Source organism: Astatotilapia calliptera, chromosome 17 (genome assembly GCF_964374335.1).
Source record: "Astatotilapia calliptera chromosome 17, fAstCal68.1, whole genome shotgun sequence".
Classification (NCBI taxonomy): Eukaryota; Metazoa; Chordata; class Actinopteri; order Cichliformes; family Cichlidae; genus Astatotilapia; species Astatotilapia calliptera.
Genome location: NC_137438.1, coordinates 25,357,011 through 25,384,965, shown reverse-complemented (window position 1 = coordinate 25,384,965; position 27,955 = coordinate 25,357,011). Strand labels below are relative to the sequence as shown.

Genomic DNA, 27,955 nt, shown 5'->3' with positions numbered 1-27,955 from the left:
ACCTCCTCCTGGATTATTTTGCTTATGCTGTACAATAGCTGGAGCTGTGAAATGTCACACAGCTAAAGGTTATTTTCTACTTCATTAATGCGCAGAGAAAAGCAGCAAAGCCTGAGCTCTGACTGAGCATGTTTCTGTGTTCAGCTGGCTAAGGACAGTTTTAGACTGGGATAAGGTGAGAAGAATGCTAAGTGCTGAGGTGTTTTGATTATGGTAGGCGGTAATATCTGATACTGTAATACCATAAGTAAAATTAGTGTTTCAGCAGATAAATGGGTATACAGTTAGGTCCATAAATACTTGGACCGGAAGAACTTTTTCCTTATTTTGTTTCTAATGAAACAACTCAGATGCAGTTGTTTAATAACTGAAAAAAATGTTCATTCCTAATACCTGGCTGGCAATGACAGCCTAAAGTGTTGAACTCATGGACATCAACAGATGCTGAGTTTCCTCCTTTTTTAATGCCCTGCCAGGCTTTCAGTTGCTGTTCGTTTATGGGCCTTTCTGTCCAAAATTTAGTCTTCAACAAGTGAAATGCATGCTCAGTTTGGTTAAGATCAGGTGACTGACTTGGCCAATCAAGAATATTCCACTTCTTTTCTTTAATAAACTCCTGGGTTGCTTTGGCAATATTGTCATTGTCCATCTGTATTTTGAAGCGAGACCCAGTCAATTTGACTGCAGCTGGATTTGAGGAGACAGCAGGTCTCTGAACACCTCAGAATTTATTCAGCTCCTTCTGTCCTGTGTCACATCACCAATAAACACTAGTGTCCCAGTGCCACTGGCAGCCATGCATGGCCAAGCTATCACACTGCCACTGCTGTGTGGTATGCTTTGCATCATGAGCCGTTTTTTCTTGCCATCATTCTGGCAGAGGTTGACCTTGGTTTCATCTGTCCAAAGAATGTTTTTCCAGAACAGTGCTGACTTTTTTAGAAGTTTTTTAGTCCAATCAAGCCTTTCTATTCTTGACACTTATGAGTGGCTTTTACCTTGCAGTGAACTCTCTGTATTTAATTTCATGCAGTCTTCTCTTTATGGAAGACTTGGATATCAATACGCCTCCCTCCTGAAGAGTGTTGTTCACTTGGTTAGCTGTTGTTAGAAGGGTTTCTCTTCACCATGGAAATGATTATGCGATCATCCACCACTGTTGTCTTCCGTGGACATCCAGGTCTTTTTGCATTGCTGAGTTAACCAGTGCTTGCTTTCTTTCTTTCTTTCTTTCTTTCTTTCTTTCTTTCTTTCTTTCTTTCTTTCTTGCTTGCTTGCTTGCTTGCTTGCTTGCTTGCTTGCTTGCTTTCTTTCTTTCTTGCTTTCTTTCTTTCTTGCTTTCTTTCTTTCTTTCTCAGGACGTACCAAACAGTACAAATTTTGCCACTCCTAACATTGTAGCAATATCTTGGATGGGTTTTTTCTGTTTTTGCAGCTCAAAGATGGCTTGTTTCACCTGCATGGAGAGCTCCTTTGACTGCATATTGTCTGTTCACCCAAATACAAGCACCACACCTCAAATCCACTCCGGGCATTTTCTCACCTTAATTGATAATGGCATAACAAAGGAATTGCCCACACCTGGCCATGAAATAGCCTTTAAGTCAACTGTCCATTTACTTTTGCTCCCTTTAAAAAGAGGGTGGAACATGATAAAGAGCTGAAACTCCTAAACCAGGGGTGTCCAACTCCAGGCCTCAAGGCCCTGTCCTAAACCCTTCTTCCAATTTGAATGTGGATACCCTCAAATGAACGCTGGAGTCTACACATTATGTCCATGTCCATTATATAACTATATTTGGAATATGTGTCAGTAAATAGGTAAAAAAATAAAAAAACTTGTGTCAGTGTCCAAATATATATGGACCAAACTGTATATGCATATATAAGTAGAACATCCAGCTGCCCCAGCTTAGCCCAGCAAAACATCAGAGGTTTCTGTTCAGAAGAGGGCGGTTTTATGATGGGCTAAGATACTACGCAGAACAAAAACTTATCAAATGCTGAAACAACAGATGTCAAATATAAGGGCCAGTCCAATACAATCCACTGGACGGCTTTAGGATATGTGACAGAATGCATAGGTTTTGGACTTATAACTGTAAATTTTACAGCTTATCCTACCGATACAGACCTCGCCGACAGCCATTCATATTACACCAAAGTGATGAAGTGTATCTACAGTAAATTGCACAATAAAAATACGAAACTTTCTGTTAATTAATAAAAACGTTCTATTTTATAATTATAGGACAGTCTGGGCTATGAGAATTTCCTGTAATTTTAAACATTTATTTCTTATATTTTAAGCCCAAAAAGTCAAGCTGACAGATTTCTTACATTAACCACAGCAGGGCTTCTTTATCATGACAATAAACTGAAGCATACACTTCTCTTTCTTATATTGAGATATCGCAGGGATTAACTATGTAGTTAAACATCATTACACTGACAGAAAGGGGCATTGTCCAACTAAAAACTGAAAAAACTGAAAAAGACATTATCTGGATGTGAACATATGTTGCTCTAAAACCTCTATGTGGCTTTCAGCATGAATGGTGCTTTTCCAGATGTTCAAGCTGCCAGTTCCATAGGCGCTAATGCACCCCTATGCCCTCAGAGATGTAGGCTTTTTAACAACAAGGTATGCACATGCAGTGGTTTTGCACAGACTTATGTCTGTTTTTAATGCAGTGCCGCTTGAGGGTCCGAATATAACCAACATCCAGTATTGCCCTGTCCCTTGCACACAGATCTGAGATTCATCCTGATTTCCTGAATCTTCTGATGATATTTTGTACTGTAGATGTAGTGAGATATTTAAAGTCACTCATGTTCATTTTATTCCAAATCATGTTACTGGCTTGTTAAGAGTTAGCATAATTAGTTGGAAAATGTTCTTCATTTTTGTAGTAAAACCAACTTTGCCTTTTTGTGCCTCGGGTCCAACCTGCCGTCAATCTTAAAACGACCATTTTTTTCTCAAAATGCTACATTTTTCAGTATTTGCTTCTTCCTGTTAAAAGGGAGTTTTTCCTTCCCACTGTTGCTAAAGCGCTTCCTCAAAGAGGGTCACATGATTGTTGGGCTGTTGTTGTGATATTTGCTTTTTAAATTTTTTTTAATTATTATACTGATGCTAATGTCACACATTATTTGTGCACATAGAAATTAAAACTGTTTTATGTCAATTTTTGTGTTTTTATTTAAAATGTCAAAATTCAAGGCAAGCTTCGTGTTTTCAAATAACATTCAGCCATAGTCTCTATACTACATTACTACACAACCATAACCACTGCTTCACACACCCTGCCTGGTCAGACAATGACCAGTAAATGACAAGACTCATTTTTGAGGAAGTGGGTGGGATGTCCATGATTGGAGGTGTTGGGCGCAGCCCTGCTGCAAGGGATTAGAAGAGCTGCTGTAATTTGCTGCTTCCTTGAGAGCTGCTCATATAGATTCTGTGGGAGGATGCTTCATTGTGTGGCTGACAACAAAGCTTTGTGATGACTAGTGTCTATCGATTGCAGAGGATATACATTACAGTAGATGTGTGCAAACAGCTCTGTTTCCTGAAGGAAAGTACCTTACTTCAGGCGCAAGCCATGATGGATGGTGCCTGTGAATGCACAAAATGTAGGTAAAAAGAAAAGACATCTTCAGAGCACTGATCTGGCTCAGAATTTAATTTGGCTGAATAATACAAATAAGAATCTCTTTGTGAGATTTAACACAGTATAATTAAAAGAAAATACCATTTGAAATTCAGAAATTACAGTAAATAAAAGATCAAATCCTAACTGAAATTATACGTTTGACATTTACTGACAAGACTGGATCCAAATCTTAAAAATTATTAGCTCTACCAAATTCAAGATGTGACAGTGAAAATTTATGGCGTCTGTGTCTGCCTTAGGCAAGCTCATTTAGGAAGTCAGTCTCTTTTATATCTGCTGGATATTAACCTGAGTCAAGTCACTGCTTCTTTTGTTGTAGGACACTGCCATCTTGTGGTGTAAACAGGTAACACACGCAACAAAGGGAAAATTCAATATAAAGGAAAACTCCGCCCTATTAAAAGCGATATACTGTCTGTACTTCAATTCTGTCGTTAAAGGTGAAAAATAACTGATTGGTCATTGTGGTATCTGGTTGTATGATTTAGCAGTCAGCCTTGAGTCTTTGGTCACAGATTAATCTCCAAACCTTTTTTTTTTTTTAAATTGCCTCTTTTGAAACATTAATTTGCATTAATAAACAATGTTGTCTATGTACTGTCTACACTAGAAGCTCTAAAAAAAACCTGTCTCCAGAGAAGACAGGTGACAGCTTTTCATGAAGCAGGGATATGAACATATTTTCTTATGCTGGCTTAAAAGTGAGTTTTTACCAGTTAATGAGGCTTTTTTGTTTGTTTGTTTTTAGTTTTTGGTTTTTTGATTTTTATAGCTAACTTTTCTCCCCATCCTGATTCACATTTAGAACTTCAGCAGGTCCTGTTGAGTTGCTGCCATGTGATTGGCTGAATAGATATTTGTGTTAAAAAGAAGTTGAACAGGTGTGAACAGGTAAATATAGAAGATTTTTCGGTGACTTTGTCTTGAATGTAAAGGCCAAAGAGCTGGAATGCTTCCATACTATTCCAGGAGATGGTGCTATACAACAAGAAGTCGTTTGGTGTTTCATTCTGCTGCTCAGCTTTGCTGCACAAGCCTTACAAAATTCATTCAACGCTTAATTCACAGCACAGCCGATTACTTGTATGTCTGCTCCATTATCCTCCAGCATGTCTCAAACATTCATTAAATAAAGCTATTGATCTTGGCAAAGAGATGATGAAGCTGTGATCATTTCTGAGACAATTTCTCTTGATACTTTTACCAGCTGAATATTAATTTTCTTCTCGGTGAAGGGTGAATCAAAGCTAAACATCACAAGTCATTTGTGTCAGCGTACTCTCCCAGACTTCAAAATGGTCTTTATGAGGTTAAACGCAACTGCCACCGCCAATAAAGACGGGAACAAACGATTTGCTGCTCTCTGCTGCTCCGCCGCTAAAGTCCATATTTGCTGAAATGAAGGCGTGATGTTTAATGAAAAGAACATGACATTTAGACGCTGCTGTTTTGACCTTGGCACCACAGATTTAACCTGCTCTTTTTAATTGGTGCTCCGATTCTTGACACTTTAACTTGTTTTCTGAACCTTCATTTGTTTGCATTTGCTCTGCCTCTGCGTGAGTGCGTTTGCACTGCCGGGAAGGCCAATTAAGTCGTGTGATCAAGTGCAGATCTCTGTTAGCTGCCGGCGACAGGCCAGAAGACATAGTGCTCTAAGTCCACATGGCAGAGGATGGACGGTCTGCTTGGGGACAGTTTGTGCTCTTTCAGAAAAACAGTGAAGACAGCTTTCATTTCTATCCATCACCTCTGCCGTGATGACTTGGCCTTTAGCGAAGTGGGCCATCTGTCCACCTTATTAATGAGCTTTTGAGGAATTTTGGTTGAAAACAAACTTTCTTAAGTTGTTTCAAGAGTTTTGTTTGCTACGCTACAGCAGTGGCACACGGTTGTTTCATAAATTAAGTCATTTTTCAGCTGTTAATTGAGCAAGATTAGAAATATTGTGGTGCACAGCGTGGATCTCTGCTCACCCTGTAGTCATAACTTTTTCTTTTCCTCTTGGCCTCATCCAGGACTCACCCGAAATATTACATATGCTCAATTTAAGCCCTTTTTTCATTATCATGAGAACTTTAACCTTATTTTCTCTCCTCCCCTTTATTGGATTACTTAATGGGTTTCAGCATCGCAAAGCAAAACTGCTGCAGAAACGGTAGTTTGTGTCCCAAAAGCAAGGGGTTTTTTTTTCTTCTGTTATCTGTGAGCGGCAGAAGTATGAGGCTGGGGGCGGTAATGAGAGAGTTATGAGATTGTTTCTTCCCCCTGTGCTGCTGGAGAAGACTGATGAGCCTGAACTTGCAAATAAAGTAAAAACAATCAAGGGAAAGAGTGGGTAGCAGAAAGGCACACACATATAGAGGATAAAAAGAGATGTGCTCGTATAGTCCCAGAAGATTGATTGTGTCAATATCCAGGTCATTTTTACGGTGCAATATGTCTCCTTTTAGATTCCTTTGCTCTCAGCCTTCAGCCACATGAAAGAACCTCCACTGCTGATTGAAGCTTGTCCATGTCCAACTGAAGTTTGATCAAAATGTGGCAGTAACGACGCTAGTTAAGATTTAGTTTCATATAATGGTCTTTGATAGAAGAGAGGAAAGAATCCTCTTAGATTTTCTCTCAGCGGGCCCCATTTGCACAAAGAAAACTGAATGTCAAACATCTTTAAATCACCTTCCATTCTTTCTTTCTAAATTCACTATTAATGATCAGTTAACTACGTGGACTTGTTTTGCAGCTTATGTTAACCACGAGACTTGTTTCTGCAAAAAATTAAATCTTTCAATTTACAAAGTGACTTTCAGTGGGAAAAAATTACATTCACGGCTGGTTTATATTTCTGCTCCCTCAAGATGAAGCAAAACTTTGATGATTGCATTGAGTGTGTATTATTATTAATTCTGTACTTTTTTTAAATGTCGTGTATCAGCCACCCACACAGACCTCAGCGGACTGACACTAGGTGTGTATGTGTGTGCTTATGCATGTGTAAGTACTCATTAAAACTTCAGCATGACTCCTGTTAACCTGTCAGCCAACCCATGCCATTATAGCTATTACCAGAACTAACACAGACATTGTGTTGGATATTGATAGCAGTATTAAAGTAAAAGAGGTTTTTTTTTTTTGTTGTTTTTTTTTAAATATGCACGTCTTTAAAACCTTTATTTTACTGGTATGTTTTAATTTCCAGTGGAGGGGGTGAAGCACTGGTTCTTAGATTGTAGGAAATCTGATTAATTATGTTGTAGTCTCTAAACCTGACTGCACCACAGTCCCCAAGATCCCCAGAGACAGTACGAAATGTTAACTTATCTCCGTGCTGAGCATCATACAGGCAGAATCAAAGGGTATAATCTGGTTTTCTGATTTGTGCCAGATGCATTACAGGCTCGGAGTGCTTCTGTTTTCTCAGGTGTACTGTGAAATAAAGTGTTTCCTGTTCCTCAAGATTCAGCTCCATTTCTCAAACCACCTTGAGAAATCTGGTCTTGGTTCTTCTTTACTAGATACTTCAATACAAATATCAAATCCTAAGAGGGAAAGCCACGATGTCAAAAACTTCAGAACACATTGGCGAGACCCCTCATCTAATTAGACATGCAGGGTAGCTGGAGCCTATCCCAGATGATGTTGCGCAAAACGTAGGGTATAAACACGACAGGCTCCCAAACCATCACATGGCTAAAACAGACAACGCATGGCCTCTTTAGATTAACAAGTTAACCTGAAAGCAGGAAAGGACTTTTGGAGGAGACCAGAGCCGCCTGAGGAAACCCACAAAAGAGATGGAGGACATCTAAACGCCACATAAAAAAGGTCCCAGCCAAGCAAGGTGTTCAAAACAAAAACATAAAGTAATGTGACATCGGTGCTCTGAACTTTAATGAGTCATTACAAAAAATGAATGCAAAAATGTATACATATTTGGTGCCACTTCATTAATGGAAACTTGCAGTGTTTTACATGCATGTATACTTCATTTCTCCTTACTCCTGCTTTGCAAATGTATTTAATCTCTCCAAATTAAAGAGTTTGTGGAGTATCCCTGTTACGTACAAGTTTCCTGGGTTTTATGTGCATCATTTTCTTTTATATAGTTTACTGCAGTTTTAGGCAAATCAATAAAAGAAAAGAAAAGTGTAATTAAATATAGGATACCAAAATTTACACTGCAAGCCACAATAACAGAGTGCTTTACTCTACTTCATCCCAAACTTTATCTCCACAGTTATGGCCATTTTAGAATTAACCTAACATGTTCTTGGACTGTGGGAGGAAAATCCCACGCAAGCACAGAGAGGACACGCAAACTCCACACAGAAAGGCCCCGGGAAGCTTTGACGCAGGCCCCTGGTGTGTCCTCTTGTTTGAAATGGTTTGAATGATCACATTTAAATGCATAAAATTGACTCCTAAGCAAAACTGATCCTGGAAAAACATCAGAGTGAAGCTACAGTCAAGCTCCCTGTTATTCCCAGCAGGAGCCCTGCAAGAGTGCACTAAGCAGGCTGAATTTCCTTCTGACAAGCGATGACATAAAAACTATTTCTGAGCCTTTAAAGCATCGTGATACTCAGCAAAGAGTGGATGTTAAAATGAATGATGCAACATTTGAACCGCTAAGGCTGTTTACTGACAGAAATGCGTCTCTCTTTCAGCAAAGATCAACATTTTACTTTTTTCAAACTTTTATCAACCCACACTCACTAAAGGATGCAAAACTTATGCGTCTTTAAATACTGTATCAGGTTTTGCTTTGTGTAAAACAGAAGATGTCGGGCTGTTTGCTTCAAAGTCTCGTATAATCTGTGGTTACTAAAGCAAGTCACGCATCCAGAAAAAGCCTTATGACATTTTAATGAGACTCCAAAGCCAACTTGCAAGAATGAAATGTGGGCGAATTCACATCAGTGCTCTGTGTTTGGTGACTCAGCCATTATGTAGGATTTTTTTTTAAGTTTTATTTTTCTAATCATCCAAAAGCATCAAAGTAGCAGTTTCAACTAGAAGTTTTTTTTCATTGAGTTATAAATTCCATGGTGTTTAAACATACATTTAAAAAGTGTTAGAATATTTTATGCGATTGACCACAGAAACGTCTTAAATCAAATATGGTCAAATATGGTCATATACAGTCATGTGACAAAGAAAGAATAGAATGCATCTAAAGGATAAAGGTCACTCTTTCGAGGATGCCAACATTCACATTTTGGACAGAGAGGACAGATGGTTTGAAAGAGGAGTGAAAGAAGCCATTTACGTCCACTGTGAGCGACCATCTTTGAACAGAGGCGCTGGTTTACGACACCAACTGTCTGCCATCTATAATCCAGTTTTGAGTTCCCTCCCCAGATGCCTTAACGCCCACTCACATCCTGGGCCATCTAACCTCAGGAAATCACATGATAGGGTGGGGCCAGGTTTCACAATGAGCTCACCCGAAACCCTGGCTGATTGTGACCCACACCCGCTTTCACACCTTGGCTCATGTGATTAGGTAGAGGATCATCAGGGGGTCCTTTGTCCCTCTTTGGGGGGAAACTACCACTGGGTTTAAATCTGGGACTCTCCACCATTTGACCTTAGAACTGAAGAAGCTTCTCGGATGAGAGGTGAAACGTCTTCAAGCAACTTAAAGAAGTCCAGACGCTTTTCTTTCCAAGCTCCTTAGACAAAGAATAGAATAGAATTCAACTTTATTGTTATTGCACATGTCACAAGTACAAGGCAACAAAATGCAGTTTGCATCCATCCAGAAGTGCTTTAGCCATGATATAGATATATTACAAAATATATACTAGCAATAATATAGGTATATAGATATATTACAGAAATGGGTCTGTTATAGGTATGAGGGTACAAAAATGGGTCTATTATGGGTATGTTACAATGTACACGGTATGATGGAATGTTATGAATATGCTATAAGTATGTACAGGCTGTAGTGGGTATACAAGCTATGTACAGGCTATGAACAGGATATGAAACTATACAGAAATATGAAATATAAAGCTATACAGAAATATGCAAACAGTTGTAAACTGTTGTAGAATTATAATTATCGTATTGTACAGAATGATTGTTTATACAGAATTATACAGTAGTGCAGTTAAGATAAGTGAAATATGTGGCTACTTTCTACAGAGGCTTTATAAAGTGCTAGTGGTTGTGGTTGGGTTGACCTTCCGGTCCGAGGCAGAGCAGCTCCCGTACCCGACTGTTATACAGTTGGTCAGGATGCTCTCGATGGTGCAGCGATAGAAGTTCACCAGGATGTCTGAGGACAGGTGGTTCTTCCTCAGAGTCCTCAGGAAGAAGAGGTGCTGGTGAGCCTTCTTGACCAGCTTGGAGCAGCCGTCCCTTTAATGTAGATGGGTGGATGTGGGTCAGCAAAGCACCTCCTCACAAGATAATAAAAACATTATCTGATTCTCACCAGATTCTAAAATTAGTTAAATACAGTGTTGTGGTTTATTTACCTAAAAAAATAAGCCACAATTCAGTTTGCAGAAAACTAAGTACAACCTTACTGATTTCATATTAATTAAGAGGGTAGGTCATGTGGTTAACTGAACATCAGCTGGTGTGACCACCTCTCTAACAGCAGACGTTTTGGCTGTTTTCTGGTCTAGATCATTTGGTTGTGTGTCACAAATCTTCCCAGGAGTTACGTCACAGCAAATTCACCCCAATGTCAGACCATGCAATGCTCAAAGAAACTGCAACAAATCTAAGAGCTACCGTTTACAGGCCTCAGATACCATGTGAAATGTTAAAGTTCATCACAGTGTAATTTGAAAAAGGGCAAACAAGTATGGCTTGTTTGGAGGCGTTGCCAGGGGAAAGCCTCTTCTCTCTAGAGACAACATGGCAAAATTGCATCTGAACAAACCACAAGGTTTCTGGAACAATATCCTTCGGATACAAGAGACCAAAGTGGAGACATGACCATATGTAAAGAACCATATTTAGAGAAAACCAAACACAGCATTTTAGCACCAACTGCTCAGCACAGTGGTTGAGAGGGGATGATTTGGACTTGTTTTAGGACCTGGACACCTTGCAGTCATTGAGTCGACCAGAAGCTCCTGGTATTGTCAAGGTAAATGTGAGGCTATGCGTCATACAGTTAAAGCTTGTCCCAAATTAGCACATGAAACAGAGCACAACAGCAAATCTACAACAAAATGATTGAAAAAAAGAAAAGAATCAAGGTGTCGCAGTGACCCAGTGAAACTCTAGATTGCAATCTGATAGAAAAACTGTGGTGGGATTCTAGGAGAGCTCAATGAACTGAATCATCGTTGTAAAGAAGAGTGGGCAAAAATTCTTCCACAGCAGTTTGTGAGACTGATAAATTAACTGCTTTCTGTGCGACTTTAAGAGATTGACTCATGCACTTTTTTTCTTTTTTTCTTTTTTTTTTTTTACACACACTGCTTCTGCACTGACCTAAAGTTGTATTTAAATCATTTTAGAATCTGATGAGGACCATGGATGGGTATTATTATGTTCTGATATGCAAAGCTTATGATTAAGAAGGTGTAGTTTCTAACGTGACTGTACTCCGCAGTGCAAATCTAATATTATGAAAGTATAACTGCTATAGTATGCTGGCTAGGATAAGATGCTGTTAGCTCGAACACCTTAAAACTTTTATCATTCATTTAGATGGATACAATAAGATACATTTACTAAGAAAAATAAGTTATTGATCTATGGATATATTTATATGTTCAGGTATAGTTATTCATATACTGCTGGTCTGCGATTAAAGTCATCCAAGCCTCATATTATAAAGGGAAAATTTTAGAGAGAGAATCCCAACAAAAAAGGAAAACGGAGGCAGAAAAGAGCATGAGATGACAACCAGGACAAGTTAATGATATAAAATAGTGCTATGTATGTAAATGCATGCAGAGTGAAAAGAGGGCAGTGGAAGAGAAACACCCATGAGAGGTCCCCCAGCAACCTGAGCCTGTAGCTGCATAAGTAGTGTATGGTTCAGGGCCACCTGATCCAACTGTGAGCTTTAGGAAAAAATAAAGTTTGAATATAATCGTATTAATAGAGCTTATGTGTGTGTCCCCAACCCGAACTGGGAGCTGGTTCCACAGCTGAAGGCTCTTCCTTCTGTTATATGTTTGGAAACTCTTGGAGCTCTAAGGTGCTCTATTATGATAATATGGGACTACGGTGCCCTTAAAATGGAACAGGGCCAGATCATTCAGGACTTTGTATGTGAGGATGTATAAGCAGAGATGAAATGTTTAATAAGCAGAGCCATAATTTTCTCTTCATCTCCCTTTTTCCTTGTAAGATTCTATTTCGGCAGAGAAAATAACACGCCGTCCTCCGGATGTTGCCAGTCAGCATATGCACATGAATAGCTGCACTGAAAACAATGATCGACAGTTCACACACCCAAATCAGCGTGTTTCTTTAGAAGTGCTGAGCACAACAGCAAACTCCATTGAGGCAGTCAAACCGCATGTTTATAATGCAGTGTTAGTCTGCTCTGTATGATTGAAAACCTGCTTCTGGGCTGTCTGCTCGCTCTGAGTTTGATTACTTCCCCAACGGACTCTACAAGTGCATCTTTGAAGTCGCTCTGTCGGTATTATTTTATGCATGAGTAAATAAATACAGTAACTGTCACCAGGATTTTTGTTGGAAGAGCTAAAAATACAGTATGGGGTGTGATTTGGCCACATGAAAAACAGCTATATTTGAAAACACAAGGACTGTTTGTCTCAGGTTTACCCACGAGGTTTGTTTCTATGATTTTTACATTTTCAAGACTGAGCTTTTTTTTAATCCTGATAATATTTTTCATGTAGAGTGTTAAAGAGGGATGAGTGATCCACAGGATGTCCACGAATGAGAAACTACCCTCTTCTTCTTTTGGTATCCACTGTCAGGAATAAAGGAACTGGGGTGTGGAGGTCATTTATCCACAGGGATGAATCCTCAAATCCTTACTGGCCTTGAGAGCTCAGAATAGTTGAGCTTCATCTCCTTCAGCACTCCATGTGGTTTTTATCCTTGTCAAAATGCTTCTTTATTGGAGCTAGTGTATAGGCGGCGTTTTCAAACGACAACCCACAGACATAATCTCCTTTTCAGACCATTTTCCAAAGGGATGTGTCAAAGAATGTTTCTGCTTCCTGTACAGATTTGGTGAAAGCAACTTAACCGGTATAAGAACCTGAAATTTCCCAAAGGGCAATGAGCAATATAGCTGGTCATATATTATATGTATGAATATGCTCCTTTTTCCTCATCTTTGACTTTGTTCCTGCTTAGAATTAAAAAGCGGTCTCTGGCTGTTGTTTGGGGGGGACAGATCCCAAAACAATTGCGTGAGTCAGAGCTTCTTTTTTAAAATTATTTACTTTTTTATTATTCTAAATAACTACAACTACAGTTGTTGTTATTGCGTTAAATAATAAATGGCCTGGTACTTAGTGCTTTTCTACTCAATGTGAGCACTCAAAGCAATTTCTTACTACAAAACTCATTCGTCTATTCACACATACATTCATACAAGTGCTTTTAAATAGACATTCACACATTCACACTCTGATGGATGCATCAGGGGCAACTCGGATTTCCCACCCATTATGCAAAACAAATAATCCAACTATTAAAGTTTGCATACATGATATCCTGAGCTTCATCGCAGCCAGTCGAGAGATTATTGGAAGAGTGAAACCACTGTGACCACTGCAGCAGAGTGCACAGAACAAGAGTCACATGTGGAAACTTCAGTTCAACTAGTGGTAAAACATCCACCGAATATCTTTAAATTCTAATCCAAAGGAAATAAAACACTAGTTGTGCTGCTGTCACCCGTTTGCTTAAACAAGCCAATTAGCTTCTTTCTCCTGCCTTCAAGCCAACTTTCTCCTGATTGGCTGTCCCTCATAAACAGAAGATTTAAACAGCATTTGGCTTCTTTGGTCAGAGCAATGTGCCTGACATGACCATATCACGGATACCCGCTTTCAATGACATCATAAAGATCATAGTGCAGAGCAAAATGTCTGAAACTATGTGTTTAGACCAATCTGAAGCCTGAGGTTTCGGCTCACAGCGATTACTTGCACTTATGCCGACCTCATCGGCGACATCATTGAAACCTTAGCCATGCTTAGTGTGATCGTCCAAGACTGTAATGGGGTATAAATATATACAGTATGAATGCAGGAAGAAAAATAAGCAAAAGCATAATGAGTGCCTTATTTGTAGTTCCAAAACCATGACAAAGCACAGACTTCCAGTATATATATAGGATACCGTATCATGAGCTGCATGGCCTCATGGCAGAGTACACACATCTATAAAGGTATATGTTTGTACATCATGAGTTTTTAATGCCATTTCATTTTGACTTATAATTCTGGTTTATCTTTAATAACGTCTGCACTCATAGTCATGGAAAGAAAAATTTGTATTGCCTAGCTTATGTTTCATAACAGTTACGGATGTAATTTAGTGAACTCCATTTTTATATACTATCATCTTATTTACATATCTTCTTGAACAGTACACACACACACACACACACACACACACACACACACACACACACAGACACACAAATATTCCCTCACACTGTATCCTTGACAATAGCTCCCTAATGTTTCAGCAGTGACAGGCTGAGGGTAATGCCCATTACAGATGTCTGCCCACACATGACAGTTGACACGATCAGTATGCCTCTGCTGCTCCGCCTCGGATCGTCATTCCAAGAAGCCTTGGAACTGCGACCTTTACTGACACCTGCAGATCTAGTGGGAGTTTTGCTTGGTAACGTTACAAAATAGGTGCAGTTACTGTAGCTGCACTCCACAAATACCATAAAGCTAAATAAAAGAAAATCACATTTTGGTTATGCAAGCTGGAACAGTTACAGGACTCTGGGTCTAATTTGTAGAAGAAGAAGGAAAACCCTGTCCACTTATTATTACTAGATTTCAGTTCACAAGCAGAAAATGGGAACTAGTGCCCAGTATGGCAGCAGGGAAAGACCCAATTAGACAGTGACATGTCTGTCAGTGGAAGGCAATGGTGTTATGGGGTCTAGAGGGGCCCTTTAGCTAGAGACTGGGCTATCATACAGGAAGCTGCTTAGAAAGGAAACCATAAGCTTTATTCGCAAAGCTTCTGTGGAAACATGAAGAGTGAAAACATGTAAAATGTAGTATTTCATCACATGCCTAAAGTGGAGCCTACTCCGTATGCACTCCTATTTATCTCCTTCTGTAACCCCAGAGGAGGAGTACAGGTCTACCTTTGCTTCAGTTGACAGTTGTGCTCTATCGGGAGCACTATGATACAGTAAGTAGTATAATACATGACAACATATCTTGGGCGCCCTAAAGCTTTTTGTCTCTAGTTAGCTTGTTAGGAGTGTGTTTTTGACACTGTGTGCTAGGCATGGTGACAACAGAGTACACTCAAAAAAATTAAAACGTTGACTTTAATTAAAATTATTTTGTCAACAGGTTCCACGAAATTGAATTATGTTAGTTTAAAGCAAAAATCTTTAGTTCATCTAATTTAAAAAAAACTACTTAAGATTAACAAGACATATTTAAGACTAACTAAATCAAGTTATGTTGTATGAACATAGATGATATATTTTCAGGTTAGATAGTTTAGATTAGTTACTTCAACACATTTCTTATTTGTGGCAGTAAAATGTTAAATTTAAGTTAGATTAATTCAAATATTATATTTTCAGCCACCTTGTGCTTTATTAATTAGTTTTACATAAATCTATTTTGTCAACAGGTTCCACACAAATGAATTAAGTACATCCAACTTATTTTTTAAAATTTCTTTTATTGCCAACACATTCAGTGAGCATTTGTGTAAACCCAGTCCAAAATAAAACACAACAGCTCATTAGGGTTAGTAATTAACAGTATGTAGACAGATGCAACATCAAGACTTTAAATTAAATGTCTGTATCTACCAGAAATAGAAGTAGAAAAAAAAAAAACGCATTGAAGATCACATAACACATTGATAAGATGACACTTGAGTTATGCACATGTGATGCTAGTAAGGTCTGTGAGTGTTTTTTTCTTTTAGTGTCTAAAATGGATAGCAAAGTTGCTATTTGCAATGATTGCTTAGGGTCAGTCCAGTAACACAATGCCAATGAAGTGCTTTCCTTTAACAATGCAAAGTGAAGTGTCTACCTCAACAGCCACAATTAAAAAAAAATTTATGTAACAACAACAATAATAATAATAATAATAATAATAATAATAATAATGATAATAAATAGTCCACTGATATTAGCAATCAAAGAAAATTACATCACCATCCCAAATAAAACTTTAACAAAACATGCCAACATTATGGTCTAACAATAAAACAGCTTGTCAGCGTTCAGTTTTTTTGCAACAGCACAGCAGTAACCATTTAACACTTGCCACTGTCAACATTTATTTTACCAGTGTTTGGGCAAAAAACTTCAGATGTAAACATTTTAACATGGAAACAATTGTTCGTCTTTAAAAGTCCACAAAATATACATTCATCCTGCATTCCCAACTTGGATGATCTGATATCCTCGTGTTGGTGTTGTTCCCAGACCATCATGAAAATGTTGTTCCAGGTTCAACATTGCAAGTGACCAATCACATTGTTGTGACGTTATTCTTTTGCGCGCCAAGCCATTTGTGCATTTATGAAATTCCAATGTTACAAGGACAATATCAATTCTGCTTAATGTTTATTAAAGGGTTACGGTTAGGGTTAGGGTCAGTTGATCGGCGGACAGAGGCGGTTTCACGCAGCTTAAGTACAGTTTTTTGTTTTACGCCGTTTTTTCCCGAAGTCGCAAAAGTATGACGTCACAACATTCTGATTGGTCACTTGCAATGTTGATCCTGGAACAACATTTAGTATGATGATCTGGAAACAACACCAACACGAGGATATCAGATCAACCTCCTAACTTACCCTTATTTTTAGTATGTATTGCAATTACCTTTACAATGCACACAATGTAACACAAACTGAATATGAACATATTTCCACCTCATAACAATATGCCTTGAACGCTAATATACACACCACCCTTCAACATTTCTGGTGCAGTATCATCTCTCAATTAAATCCTTTAAATCTCAATACTTTTGATTGTCTCTTACTAGCCCCCCCACAACAGTAAAATCTCTCAAATTGTAGTAGTTTACAAACTTTTCAAAATGTTCTAAATTTCTCTTAAATGTAATTTTCCCGTTATCTGTCATTTACAAATTACCATTTTATTCCCATTCAGCCTCCGAAAAACTTCTGTCCATCTGACAGAACATTCATCATCCAAATTAAAGGTTGGCTTATTCATTCAGTGTATTCTTGAGCAACTGTACCTTGGTCAAGAGTCTGCTGACATACAGATGAAGGAAGAGCTTCTGAAGTACTTCAAAGAAAGCTTTCAGTCTTGAGGTTAACTGAGATTCAGTGCATATATCCCACCCATTAAGAGTGCACATGCAGAGGCCAGGTCTTCCAGGTCATGCAGGACACACTAGATGGTTATACCCACATCGGCTGGAGGAGTGCTGGCATCAGCTCTTTCGATGGTAAAGATAGCAAGGGTAATTTGTTCCAGCTCCCTCTGAACAGCTGTAGCTTAGACACAAAAACATAGAAAAATGGCATCCAGTTTTAAAAAAAGAAAGAAAAAGGGCCAAAGCTACCCTTTAATGACGTAAACACAATATTAGGAACATGCACCCCAGTGCGCCACTATTTCAGACTACAGATTCAACGATAAATATAAATAGTTTGGGTATACAAGAAGATTTCCCAAAACATTTAAACAGGTTCCATGCAAATTACAACAACAACAACAACATTACAACATGCAACAACATTAGTTATTCAAAATTTGGTTTAATACAGATAAAAAACAAAACTAAAATTACCAACCAATTATTCTTTGAAGAGGATGCTTGGGTCTTCATTCAGGTAAAAAGGTAGTGCCCTGAGGACACACTCCCTCCCCTTTTCAATAGTTTCCTTCTGTAGAGAGTGGCAGAGATACAGGAAGAGAAAACAGAAATACTTTAGGATGACAGAAACTCACATTATACGCAAAATGAATGACATATCCACTGCACAGATAGACATGTACACAAGACCAACTAATCATCACATGGACATGAATAGTTAACCTGTTGGGCAGGGTTTCCACCACATTATATATGTCCATAATGGAGGTAAAGACAAACTAATACATCATCTTTTTTGCATTCAAAACATAACATAAAAACATTCACTTCTGGTTTAACCTAAATCGAGGGATCAGATTTTACATATGTTTAGGTAATTTAAATTTTCAACATTTTGAGTACCAAACTTTGTCTTGCTTAATATAAATGTAAGTGCACTGTGCAGCTACCATACACTAGCTGTTTAAATTTGAAAATGATCTTATTAGCCATAATATTTTGCTACCAACAGAATAACGCACCTGTGTGGCTGGGGCCAAAGTTTGTCTAATTTTCTTCCCTGCAACGCCTCCTTTTTTCTTGAAGACTTTTATGAGCTGGTCAGTGTATTGGTCAAGTTGTGTAAAAAGCCTTGGAACATGTGCAGCAGTAGTAATCCTCACATATTCTGCTTCCACCTGAAAATATGTCAACAAACACAACATACTGTACTGTAAATATACATACTATATGTACACATATACAAACTAAAACTAATGTAGTAAGACCTCATTAAAGCTATAATTTTAACACAAACATTTACACAAAATGCTAATGGAGCCATTACAGCTTTTATTGTTATTTATCAAGTTCCAAAAAATATTGATCACAGCTGATCTGAAAAGAATTTCATGCCTCAGGCCCTTGAACTGCAACCTTTACCATGGTTCAGATGTGGAGAAGAAATAACAGGGGCATGGGATGGGTCACAAAAGAAAACTTAACTTATAAAACAGTTTTGTTTTTAAAACTATAACAGTTCACATACCACATACAAGCTCAGCAATACCACATACACCACATCAGTATAGGAGGGAGCAGGTAAAGGCAGGATCTGAGATTTATAAAGTAAAACAAGAAATTCATTACTTAATTTCAAGAAGCAAATTATTGTTTGAATTACAACTAAATAAAATACTACTCAGAAGAAAAGCAAGAGATTGACACTGCCATGTGCTAACTTTCTATAGAAGCAATTATCACCAGGTCTGTCGACCTCCATTGTCTGTCCACTCATATGTCTTGAATAATTTTATTAAAAAAATTAAGTGTGTACTTTCACAAACTGTAATTTATAACTACATTGATATGTATAACTCCGCTAGGAAACATGCTGTATTTACAGACCATTTTTACATAATACAGATTACTGATAGAGCAGAACAATGGTGTCACAGTGGCTTTCGCCCTTGACTTTTTGGATTTTAAATGTCACTTTATGCTATCCTTGCTATCCTATTCGATATTTCCGACTCTCGGATTACAGAAAAGGAATCCCAAGAAAGCAAATGGAAAAATAACCCCTTGAAAGAATAACCCCATGAACCCCTGTAGCTAATCCCTTAATAAAACAAAAAACAATAAAAATGTTTCTTACACAGTCCAAAAAATAAGCATGTCCAGGACCCAGTAAAACTAATGTAAAACAAGCGCACGCAAACGATATAACATGTCTTGTAAGACAAACGCAAAATATAACCATGCTGGACATATAGATACTACACAACATAGTCAAAGAAAAAAGTGGTCTTACCTCTCAAAGAAACAGCAGCTTGGCGCCAAAACAGCCTTTTTCAGTTAAATTTGAAGTCTTGCGCATGAGCAGGCACAAGCCGTGAAACCTTCTTGTTCTGCGCGGTTTCATTACAACTGTTTTTGCATTACTGCCACCTTGTGGATATACAAGGTATATCGATCCTAATTGACTTAACTTAAATGTTATGCGATCAAGTAACACATTAGTATTATGTACGTTGAATAATAGACACAATTACGTAGACTTGATTAGAAAAACATATGTTAACTTAACAAAAACATATATTTTAAGTAAAATGAAAATAAATAATTAATATACACTGAACAATCCACCTCATTCATTTTTTTGAGTGTATGCTACTTCTATCATGCTACCATCTCCCCAGTGCAACCCCCTCCCAGTCCCGCAGAGGTTTATCACGGGCTGCATATCAAATGTGCACCTCGACAAGTCATCAAAGCAGAGAACAAGTGCCTTCTAGAGCTATGCTATTTACAGCCGGTACCAGTTTGTGATTGCTTGAAATGTCAGAACTGTGTCATTAAATTGCATTTCAGTTGCATGCACTTGACCTTTTCGTTTTGCATTTCATAATCCATATCACAGAACTATTAATTGGGACTGTTGATTAGACAGCGCTGTTTTTGCAGGGGTCACCTTGGGCTCTGAGCTTGCAGTGGACATTTTTAGTCATCCTGACAGATTTGCTCTAGGGATAGGACTTCTGGTCAATATTTCAAAATCAAACAGAATAATTTCACAGTTCAGTTTTATGGCAGTGAGTTTGGCACCATGCTGAGATTCATATTTAGCTTAGACGCACTTCTTGAAAAGTACTATGCAAAACTCACACACTGTTCATCTGCTGTAGATAGTATTTAGACCTTTTTACCTTTTTCCTTTGCATTCTGGTTGTCAAGTGTCCTGAAATGTTTTATGATATGCCAAATATTCAGCTAATAGCTCTTTGGGAATCACCTTGCTGGTGCAAAAATACTCTTTATTCCTTTAAAACTGAAAATGAATGAAAATGACTTTTTCAGCATTTTCAGGTCATTGTAACAAAGAGCCTAAAGATATGATTTAAAATGAGTTTTTTTGCAAAATTTTTAAAGGTCAACATTCCTCAGGTCAGGTACAAGGATCAGACTGAAATGAGTGAAAAATCAATCAAAGCTTTATTCGTCACATGCAGGTTGCCCTGCAGTGAAATGGGACCCCCCCGACCTTACACATATAGCACAAACATTACATGGGGATACAGGTCGGAGATTGGTAGAGTCAGAGAAAAAAAACATTGAAATGTACACTACAATGGGAAAAGTACAAGAGGAAAAAAAAAAAAGAGACCCCTACTCATGCTATGCTTCCATGGTAGGACAGCATGAGAACAGGAAACAAAAAAAACTCCTCTGCACAAAAAAGCACATAAATGTCCACAGCACAACATTGTGAAGACATGACAAGCCACAGGGGTGGCAGCCAATGTCCAAAGAAAAACTTTGAACGACTTCCAGAAAGCCTGGAGGACTATTACTTCAGACTACTTACTACTATACTTTTGCATGTATGTCTATGCAGCACTAAATAATGTGATCAGCTACTGAAATAACTGCTATTAAATAGCAGTTTAAAGTCTCCATATTTGCTTCCTTTATGTATTTTATCATATTCCTTTCTGTCACCTCCTATGCACCTCATGGCAGATTTTGAGTATTTCATGCAACAAGTTCATTTGTTGTGTTCACCACAACACATCACGATACGATTAGGTGCAGTATGATTTGCATTTTTTCTACATATAACAATTTAGTCAAAGCTGCACAAGGCCACCTCTTTTGTTAAAGCTGTCCTTTCTCCTTACAGCATCTTACACAATGAAATTGCAGTTGCCAAATCCTCATTGCCTATGCACAAATTGTCTCTCTTTTCCCCTCCTTTTTTTTGCAGCCGATTTGCAGTTTAAGTGGTTTTGTGACCAAACAAGCTTGTAGTACAATGCTCTAACAAGCTCACAGTATGTGTTGCAGACACACACACATGCAGAAGAAATTAAAATGTGTGATTTACATGCATGTCCTGAGGTTGCAAGTGCCCTGCTAGTATAAATTTGTGGCCTCACACTCCCACGATTATTGCTGTGGGTCATATGGACATGTTTTGTGTTCAGCAAGACCTCTCAAAACAGCATCCTACATTCCTACCTAAATGCCCATTATCTGTGCTTGGCAGAAATACACATGCCTCTTATTTCCTAATTTATTATCACTTCTGTTATGTGATATTTCTATCAGAAGGCTGTAGCTGGCCTCACAGATTAGGCCTTTCAAACCAAAAATCAATTTGTTTGAGCTCTTTGATGACATGAGGCTGTGTGTTTTTCTTCTTAAGGGATTTAGATGGAAATGGGGATGCATGCATTAGAGAAGATATACAGGAATGCTTGAAAGCATGCAGGCACTTGACTATAAACCCACATACTCACTCAGGTGTGGATTTAATGAACAGGGTGTTTGTGTCTTTGAGGTTTCCTCTGTGGGGATCCTGTGTAAAAAAAAAAAAAAAAAATGTCGCTCTAAAAATACGTTTTGAATCAGATTTTTTATCTAAAACCCTATCTTGATAGATTTTTGTAAATTAACTCTAATATTAACAGAACCACCCTTTTGTCTCAAATATAATTTCCCAGGTGCAATGCTTTGGCAGCTTTGGAAATGCTGAAAGACAAAGAACAGTGCTGATCAGAGCTGGAGAAAACACAGAGAGGATTGAGAGGCTCCATCCAATCAGCACTAGGAAGCGCTAAGCCATGCCCACCACACATCTGTACAATGACGTCAGAGTCCAGTGGACTGCAGCACACTGACAGGTCTTTTTATGTGACTAATGTGCAGGAGGGCTTAGTAACCCGTGATGGCAAAGGTGCTGCATGTCCACAATCCTACTATGCAGTAGGAGTTTATAACAGCACTCTTGCACGTCAACATCTTAAATGCCTTCATTGCTGGCTAAAAATTAAGCAACTTCAACTCCTTATTCACACATCAATACAAGCACTTTTTTCTATGCTCTTTCTATGTAAGTTTTTTCTATCTAGCATTCACAGTCATTCACATTCATACTCCATTGGATGCATTGGAGAGCAATTTGGAGTTAGCATCTTTTCCAAGGATATTTGGCATGCAGACTCAAGCAGATGGGGGTTATTGATTTAATTGATTGTTATCGATACAGTAAGCCAAAAAATAAATAAATACATTTACCTGTGTCTTTACTATAATAAGAAGTCAGAAGGTATACTGACACCACACAGCTAATAATGTGTGTCTCTTTTAAAATGTCTCCATCTTGATTATATTCTAAAAGCGTCTAATCTTACGTTATGATTTCAAATGTAAAGTCAAGCTCACAGTGAATATGTGGTATTGTGCTACAGTGCTGAGGGTGAGTTTTGAGAAGCAGTTCAGGGGTGCAGACTCAGCTCAGTCTGCTAAATGAGATCTGCTGCTCCACTGCTGGAAATGCTGTTAACCTGCTATGTCAAGAGCAAATACTTTGATGTCTCCCAGAACCAAATCCCTCTGTCGGGTGTGAGGACACCAGTGAGTTCATCCCACTCAGCTTCACGGAGCTCACCGAACTGTGGAACACACCATGAACTGCTTGGGTATTTCCTGTACTGACTAAACTAGATTTGCTATCTCAATAACAGCTTAACACTATTCTTGTGGATCCAATTATGATAGTCTGAGATACAAAATGTTAACTTGAATGCTGGCATGTAGTTCCATGAAAAGAAATAAAGGAGCCCGGACAGTGAATTGAATTAAACCATTCAATAAAGTGGATTCATCTCATGAAAAGGTCACTTGATGAGAGAAAATTGAATGAAAACTGGATACACGTCACCCCTGGTTGGAAGTTTGTTAGAGCAGAAATGCTTCTCTCTTTTTTTTTTTTTTCATGTGATAAAAGAATGAATGAGTCCTTTTTTCCATAGAAACATTGCATCTGCATTAGCATTTCTAAAGAAAGAGATGGTAAAAGTGTGGAATTGTTTCTGAAACAACCCGATAATTGATAGAGACCTGAGAAAAAAAGGCTAAGAGTCATTGTGTATCTGCTTAAAAATGTAAATGGCAATAATGAGGTGCACTTGTACATTTGTTTAGTTCAGACAATTTAGTGTTTAAAGTGAAATGTATCAACTGAATGCTGAACAGGGGAAAAAAACTAACGAGAACGGCACATTTAAGGCGAAGGTGAAAGACTTCTATGTCTAATCCATCATGTGAATGACACTAATAGCACAGCAGGCTTATAGGAAGACAATACAGTCAAAGAGGGTAAAATGTGTAACTAAAGGATGCCATCAATCCCAAAGTTTCCTGAATGTTTATGCATAAATATGCTTCTTTTTTTTAAGTACAAAGAAATCTCAGTATAGAAGCCTATACTGAGGCCGTTTTGTTGGCACATTGGAGTTAAACGTCACATAAGACAAAAAAACAACCAAATTTTCCATGTTTATAGAAATTTGTTTATCTGCCTCTGAATGATACATGACCAAGGGCCGGTGTTCTGCAGGTTTTAGATGTCCTTGATCCAGCACAGCTGATTTAAATGGCTAAATTACCTCCTCAACATGTCTTGAAGTTCTCCAAAGGCCTGGAAATGAACTAATCATTTGATTCAGGTGTGTTGACCCTGGGTGAGATCAAAAACCTGCACCTCACGGCATGGAGTTCCTCACCCCTCCTTTAGGTGAAGACTTCTGGCTCAACAGTACATAGTAAAATATCATTTTAAGAAAAGCATTAAAAGCCTAAATTAAATACATAAAGTTTACTGTAAGTAACTGATACTTTCCCAGTTGATAATTACTTTTTAGTATTTCTGATGTAAATGGGGTATCCTCTCATAAATATCCAATGGAGTAGTAGTTCAATAAAAACCTACTGTGCATGTTTATTTTGACCATTACTCTGAAATTAATCTTATTATCTAAGAAAAATAATCTAAAAATGACCAGTGCACGAAACATATTTTTGTCTGCTGGTGTCTTTGATACTAAACAACATCGTTGCAACACCCTGCAGATTGAAGTTGTCTTAAACGCTTAAGCCATTATTCACCTGAAACGGCCATCTTTCTCCCACTGAGTGAGCACAGCACGCCATCCAGACAGCATGTTTTAGACAGTGATAGCTTCTCCTGTTGTCACACAGAAAACGATTGCCTCATTTGAGTAATTTAAGCATCCTTCTGCTCCTCCAATCAATACGGAGCTACAGTACACTCCAAAAAAAGGCGTTGACAACCTAGTAAGAGTTTACTCTACTTTTTAGAAATTGCGCAAGTAAACGGTACTACCACAAAGCAAGCATTGAGGGTTTTTTTTCTAAAACAGCTTTTAAAAAAACTGTCATCTAAAAATGTATTCGCTGGAAATATTTATTTACATGTTTTTTTCTTTTAATTTATCTTTTAAATTAGTACAAGAAAACACAATAGTCTACACATTCTTGTCCCATTTTGTTTTATCCGCCTTAAAAAAGGAAAAAAGAAATGAAAATAAGTTGAAATGACTGTAACAAAAGGCCATTTTTACAGTGTACAAACAGAGCGAACGTGTGTCTCTGCTGCCAATTTAGGCACCCGGTATGTTGTTGGCTGAGCCTCGCTGTGATGCTCTGACTGATTATTGGTGAAGCCAGAGGAGGAGGGAGGCAGTAATCCGTGCACAGAGCGACCCATCTGAGCAGCCAGCAGAGCTGCTTGCGGCGGGCGTGGAGAGACTATGGAGCTGCCGGGGTTTACTCTCAGTTCAGATCGCTAAAGGATACAGACTAATATACCGCATGCGAGTGGGGACGTGCAAGAAGACCAGTGAAGAGAGCTGACTCGTTTTCACTTTAATTGTCCCGGTTGTCCTTCTCCCCGGAGCGTTACGCGTCGTACCGGAGCGCTCCACCTTCTGATGCCGGGAGCGCAGAGCCGGGTCAGGGGCTGATCCGAGTCCTCGCCTCGGATCGTTTTACAGTCTCTGTGACGCATATGAGCTTAGTTTAATATTTTTTAATTAAAGAATCAGCTGTGGATTGTTTGCCCATCAAAGGGATTATGATTTTCTCAGACATGAGTACGGGGACCAACTCCCCCAAGGTGCATCCACCGAACGGGACGAGGTTTTACACGTTCCAGGCAAGTTAACTGCTCGTCTTCAGTCCACCTTTTGCTTGTTTTGTTTACTGAAATATCAGCTGCTTGTTTTTGTCTATTTGTGTTGACAGTATTTTTTTTCCTTGTTTTGAGTGCCTTGTGGCTTTTATTATGGTAAATTGTAGACTGATTTTCTGCGGAACAGTGGATGTTGGGTGTTTCCTATCTGCGTGCAGAGCCCCTCAGAATCCCCTCGGTAAACTCAACCCTTTGTTTTCCACGACTTTGTATTGTGTGCTTACATTGCAAAGTGCTGTGTTTTGGATTTGTTTTGGATTTTGAGAGATCTTGGCCAAAATTCTCTATACTCGAATTTCCCAAAGAATAATTTGGCAATAACTTGTCTAAGATCTTAAAGGAGAATAGTGCAAAACATCTTCACACTTTCTCTTGATGAATAAATCATCTGACAGTTGGATTGTGTGAAACTGCAATTCAGAGTTCATATAAATCTGTATAATGATTTTTAATGATTCATGATCCGCCCACGTTTGGTTTGAAGAGAAATAGGGACATATGTGCACAGTGCCCTACATTGATTATTGTGCCCCCCCCCCCCCCCCACACACACACACACACATACACCACCACCCCCTGCATAATAATTCAGCTCTGCACAGAGCCCATGCGTGCATGCAAGGAAGCAGTGTTGGTGGATATTGATCGAGTGCGTGTTACTCCTGTAACCAAGCCAGTACTTTCTGTTTTATTGTGGGTGGAAGGAAGAAGGGAAGTGAGTGAGACTGTATCATTTTTCATATCAGTCTTTGAGCGCCTGCTGGTTGTCTTTGTAGCATAAAAGGGGAGGAAAAGGTGATGATGATTGGAAATTTTTGCAGCCAGGTGCAGTCAGCATGGTTTCGTAAGTGTGGAAAGTGGTTTGCGGGTTGCGTTTCAAGTGAGAAGAAGTGCTGAGGGGAGTTCAGTTTTGGACGACATATACATTTAGAAATACACCTGCCTCATAAGCCCATCAATCAAATCGCAATCTGGGCTGGCAAGAGACCAGACTGTCTCATCCCTTTGCTCTTGTGTTGCTTTACTCTTGTTGTGAAATTTTAGATCACTTTGTTTTTATGGTAAGCAAGCAGAGCGTCATTATCTCTGCCTCTTAAATCATTTCCTCGGATATCATATGCCCTCTAACTACTGAGCCACTGTGACTTTACCATTTGAAGATTTTCCCCCTTCTGTGTTTGTCATAACCTCAGCTTTGCCTTTTCATGTCAAATCATTAGTGAAGAAAGGCTCCCTGGAGGGCTCATACCTGTTGGAAGAAGCTCCTCTGATACTGCAAAATCAAAAGGACCATAGATTACAGATTATAGTCCCAGGAAGTCCCCGTATAAATTAATCGAAGGACACGCCACTATTGGGCTGCTCACAAGTCTTTTTCTTCCACTCTTGGGGTGATATAATGTCACTGCACTGATCCATACCAGTGCTTTCTCAGTACAGTCATTTAAACACTTAAAACATTTCCTGTCAAATTGTTTACCATCTACTAATGATATTCATTTCATCAGATTGCCCTTCCTAGTTTGCAATTATAAATCAGTTGGGGCAAATTAAATTGCAAAGTAGGTGCCTTTTGAAGCTTCAGCCGCTCCATCAGGGTGATGAAGTTATTCAGTTTCTTTAGTATGCACTGCCAGGCACAAAAGCAAGCAGAGGTGGCACATTAACATAAGACATCGGGTAGAATGAAGGAGCATCTTTTCTCACCTGCAGTTTTGTGGTTAACCTTGGCTTATAGCATTCCAGTTGGCCTAGAATTCAAATGTGATGCACTAAAAACAAGATGAAAAGTCTACAGCTATGCTAATTACTTCAGGAGGTTATGTTCAGGCATGGTGGTTCTGTGCGAAACAGTCCACAAACACTGCCAGTCTGATAATTTTAACATGCCTATTTCATGAAAGTCCCCTGCAAAAAGACATTTCTTTTCAGCTTTAAAGTTAAAATTTCAAGAATACAGTACTAACAAAGTTATTTTTGTAGCAGTCTTTTGTACGGATTTGCATGTGACAGCAACGGAGCCCCGCAAGGGACATGGGAGGGAAAAAAAAAAACGATTAACCTTTGCAAGATCCCGAGTTACTTTTCGCAAAAGTTCATCTTCATTTTTTTTTCTCTCCCATGTCCCTTGCGGGGCTCCGTAAACAGCCATCAGTTTTGCTAAGATTTGGTTAAAAACTAATGGCAGTTTTAAAGTGGTACATTTTAAGGGATCATTGTGATCATTCAGTGCAGGGGAACAAGAATCTGCA

The 27,955-nt window shown here is 38.6% G+C and overlaps 1 protein-coding gene and 1 long non-coding RNA gene across 9 annotated transcripts in view; one reads left to right on the top strand and one right to left on the bottom strand.

The window, feature by feature from the left end:
• The window catches only part of ppfia2 (PTPRF interacting protein alpha 2), a 189,168-nt gene that overhangs the window by 54,589 nt on the left and 106,624 nt on the right, over window positions 1-27,955 (top strand). The window contains exon 1 of one of the 8 annotated variants that reach the window (XM_080291904.1): window positions 25,138-25,667. The exons of 6 other annotated variants lie outside the window; for them this stretch is intronic. In XM_080291904.1, the coding sequence (XP_080148030.1) occupies window positions 25,587-25,667 (81 nt within the window). In that variant the 5' untranslated portion in view covers window positions 25,138-25,586. Of the gene's footprint in view, window positions 1-25,137; window positions 25,668-27,955 lie in introns of those variants that run through there. One more of the 8 variants, XM_080291905.1, reaches the window with a different exon arrangement.
• Window positions 15,520-19,811, bottom strand: LOC113008918 (uncharacterized). The gene is made up of 5 exons (XR_003270086.2): window positions 19,461-19,811; window positions 18,696-18,761; window positions 18,190-18,345; window positions 17,646-17,738; window positions 15,520-17,345 (listed from the first exon to the last, which is right to left on the bottom strand). It is a non-coding gene; the product is annotated as an uncharacterized LOC113008918 (long non-coding RNA).